The sequence below is a fragment of the Temnothorax curvispinosus genome, unplaced genomic scaffold (genome assembly GCF_003070985.1).
Source record: "Temnothorax curvispinosus isolate PA1 unplaced genomic scaffold, ASM307098v1 QBEX01004464.1, whole genome shotgun sequence".
In the NCBI taxonomy this organism is placed as follows: domain Eukaryota; kingdom Metazoa; phylum Arthropoda; class Insecta; order Hymenoptera; family Formicidae; genus Temnothorax; species Temnothorax curvispinosus.
Genome location: NW_020214244.1, coordinates 1 through 2759, shown reverse-complemented (window position 1 = coordinate 2759; position 2759 = coordinate 1). Strand labels below are relative to the sequence as shown.

Sequence of the window (2759 nt, the reverse complement as noted above, 5' to 3'; positions counted from 1 at the left end):
AGAAGATACTTTCGCTGTAAAAGTTAGTATTTTTTAACATCTTATGAATTATTAACTTATTTATCAGATATATAGAAGAGACTGATATATAAAAAACTGATCAAGTTATGTAAATTAAGAAATAAAATGAAATAAATTTGTACTGTAATACACTGTTTTGAGAATGTAAATAATTAAGTTATGTTTGCAGTTTTACCTCATTAACAAAATTAATTAGTTTTATTAATAAATTAAATAATTTATAGATGAATATGAAAGAAAAAGTAGCAATCAGTCTTCTAATGGAGAGTACAGCCAACACCAGTACAAGTACAGAGGACTCAAGTACCAATGATATAGACTGGAACAATACTAGTCTTTCAGCCAGTAATATATCTTCAAGCAGTGAAGAAAACGATAATTATTTATTGATATTTCCTCTAATGAAATATTTATTGAGTGGACATAAGAGAAATCGAGTTGAACATTATCTTAATATTGTGGATAGCTGGACAGACTTGGAATTTAAGGAGCACTTACGAATCCAGCGTATCACAGCAATTCGATTAATAGGTAATGTTCAGCATTTTGAAAAATGATATAATATTTGTGTCTGACCATTTTATAATTATTTTATAATTTTTGAAACCTATAGTTCTTTACATATTCTAAATGAATTGCATGAAAGTGGATCTATACCTTCACATTCGTTTGGAGTGAAACCAATTGTAGCAAAACTCAGTTTTGTTATATTTTTGTGGCACTTGGCGAATACAGAACCTCTACGAACTATCTCAGATAGATTTGATGTTTCAATTTCTTCAGTCTTTCGTGTAATTCGCCGAGTAACAGCTTGGATCTTGACAAAATTAGATAATGTTATCAAATGGCCCGAAGGACAACATGTCGCATATGTTTCTCATCAGTTTTATTCCAAAAGAGGCATTCCAAATGTAATAGGAGCTATTGACTGCACTCACATTAGGATAGAAAAACCTAATGTAGAAAATGCAAGAGACTATTGTAACCGGAAAAAATACTTCTCTGTAAACCTACAAGCAGTCGTAGATGCGGATATGAAATTTACTAACATATACTGTGGTCAGCCCGGTTCTCTCCATGATGCAAGAGTTTTGAGAAAATCTGAATTGTACAATTCAGCTAATGAACATAGAGAAATTATGTTTCCAGATAACAAATTTATAATCGGAGATTCTGCATATCCATCATTACAGTGGCTTGTTCCTCCTTTCCGTGATAATGGTCATCTTACTCCTTTTCAGACCGAATTTAATTTCATACATTCTTCAACGCGTATGGTTGTAGAAAGAGCATTTGGGTATTTGAAAGGACGTTTCCGACGAATTAAATTTTTTTCGGAATATCGCGATATGCCATTCATTGCAAATACTATTGTAGCTGCATGTATCTTACACAATTTATGTATAAATTGTAATGATGACAATTTTAATTACGATAATGTTGAAATTGAGGAACCGAATGATAATATTAATGTAAATGACGATCATAACGAAAATAATTGCCGATTTCAAGAAGATCGAAGGATGCAATTATTCATGGAAATATTTGGCCAGGAATAAACAATGTATTGTTATGTATAAGTTGTAAATAAAAGTATTTAGCCATAACAGCTTGAATATGAACATCATATTTTATTATAAAAGTATCACAAATGTATGCTGTCATCCAATAGCATGAACATTTCTTATAAATTAACACAAATAGTGAATATTACAATTATTTAATCACATAATAATTGCAAAACGTAGGAACAAAATTATAATTATTTAATCACATAATAATTGCAAAACGTAGGAACAAAAAATAATAGAACAAGTTTGAAATATTGATAATTAACCTGATGACTATACTATATGTATACTATTAATAAATGACAAAATTAGAGAAGCTAGTTTCGTAAAAATGCAGTTATTAATTATTATAATTATAAGTACTTATGGATTATCGAATACTGACCTTTAATCAAAATTCACTTTATAATTTAAATAATTAAGAGTAAATAATAGCAATCTACCCGTTGGAATCATCACAAATGATTTTTGTATTCATTTTTTAAATGAATAATACTTTAATAATTACATTTAATTGCAGTACGTATTATAAATTTCTGATGTTACGTGTTAAATGACATCCTAATTGCAACTAAATTATAAGATATATTTGTACTGAATTGAAAAAACAAAAAAATAAAGACTTAGTACAATATTTTGGTAAAAAATAAACTCTAGAATATGTAGAACATTTAATCACAACTTTGTCGTAAATGTAATAATAATTGAAGATAAATGATCATATCTCGGGGTTTATGGATATACATTCTGTGTTCCATATTTGCATATTTTCTTATTTGGTCCTTTTCAAGTATCTATTCATAATAATAGACAAAAACAATGACCGATTTATCTTCAATTATAGATATACACTAGTGCCAAAACATTAATAATCATCTACTTTTTAACTATCAGAATCATCGGAGATGTCTTTTATATTTGCTTCATTTAATAATTTTTTCAATAATTTGCATTTTGTTTTTTCTATCTTTATTATTTCAGCGTGCTTATTTTCCTTATCCTTCAGTCTTTTTTCTGATAATTCTTTTTTCTGTTCTATCTGTTTTCTTTTTAAAGTTACCATTTGTTTCTTTAGCGATAAATTTTCAGTCATTCTATTTTCAGATTGTTCATGCTTCTTATCACGTGCAGCATCTCTTATTTCTTTGTTTTCTAAAAATTTAAGCC

The 2759-nt window shown here is 28.0% G+C and overlaps 1 protein-coding gene across 1 annotated transcript; it reads left to right on the top strand.

Annotated features, from left to right (window-relative positions):
- The first annotated feature begins 6 nt into the window (after positions 1–6).
- On the top strand, positions 7–757 carry LOC112453527. Its single transcript, XM_025014319.1, has 3 exons — positions 7–22; positions 246–552; positions 668–757. Exons 2-3 carry the CDS (start codon positions 246–248, stop codon positions 697–699), a joined length of 339 nt encoding a protein of 112 aa, XP_024870087.1. The 5' UTR covers positions 7–22; the 3' UTR covers positions 700–757.
- Positions 758–2759: the final 2002 nt, after the last annotated feature.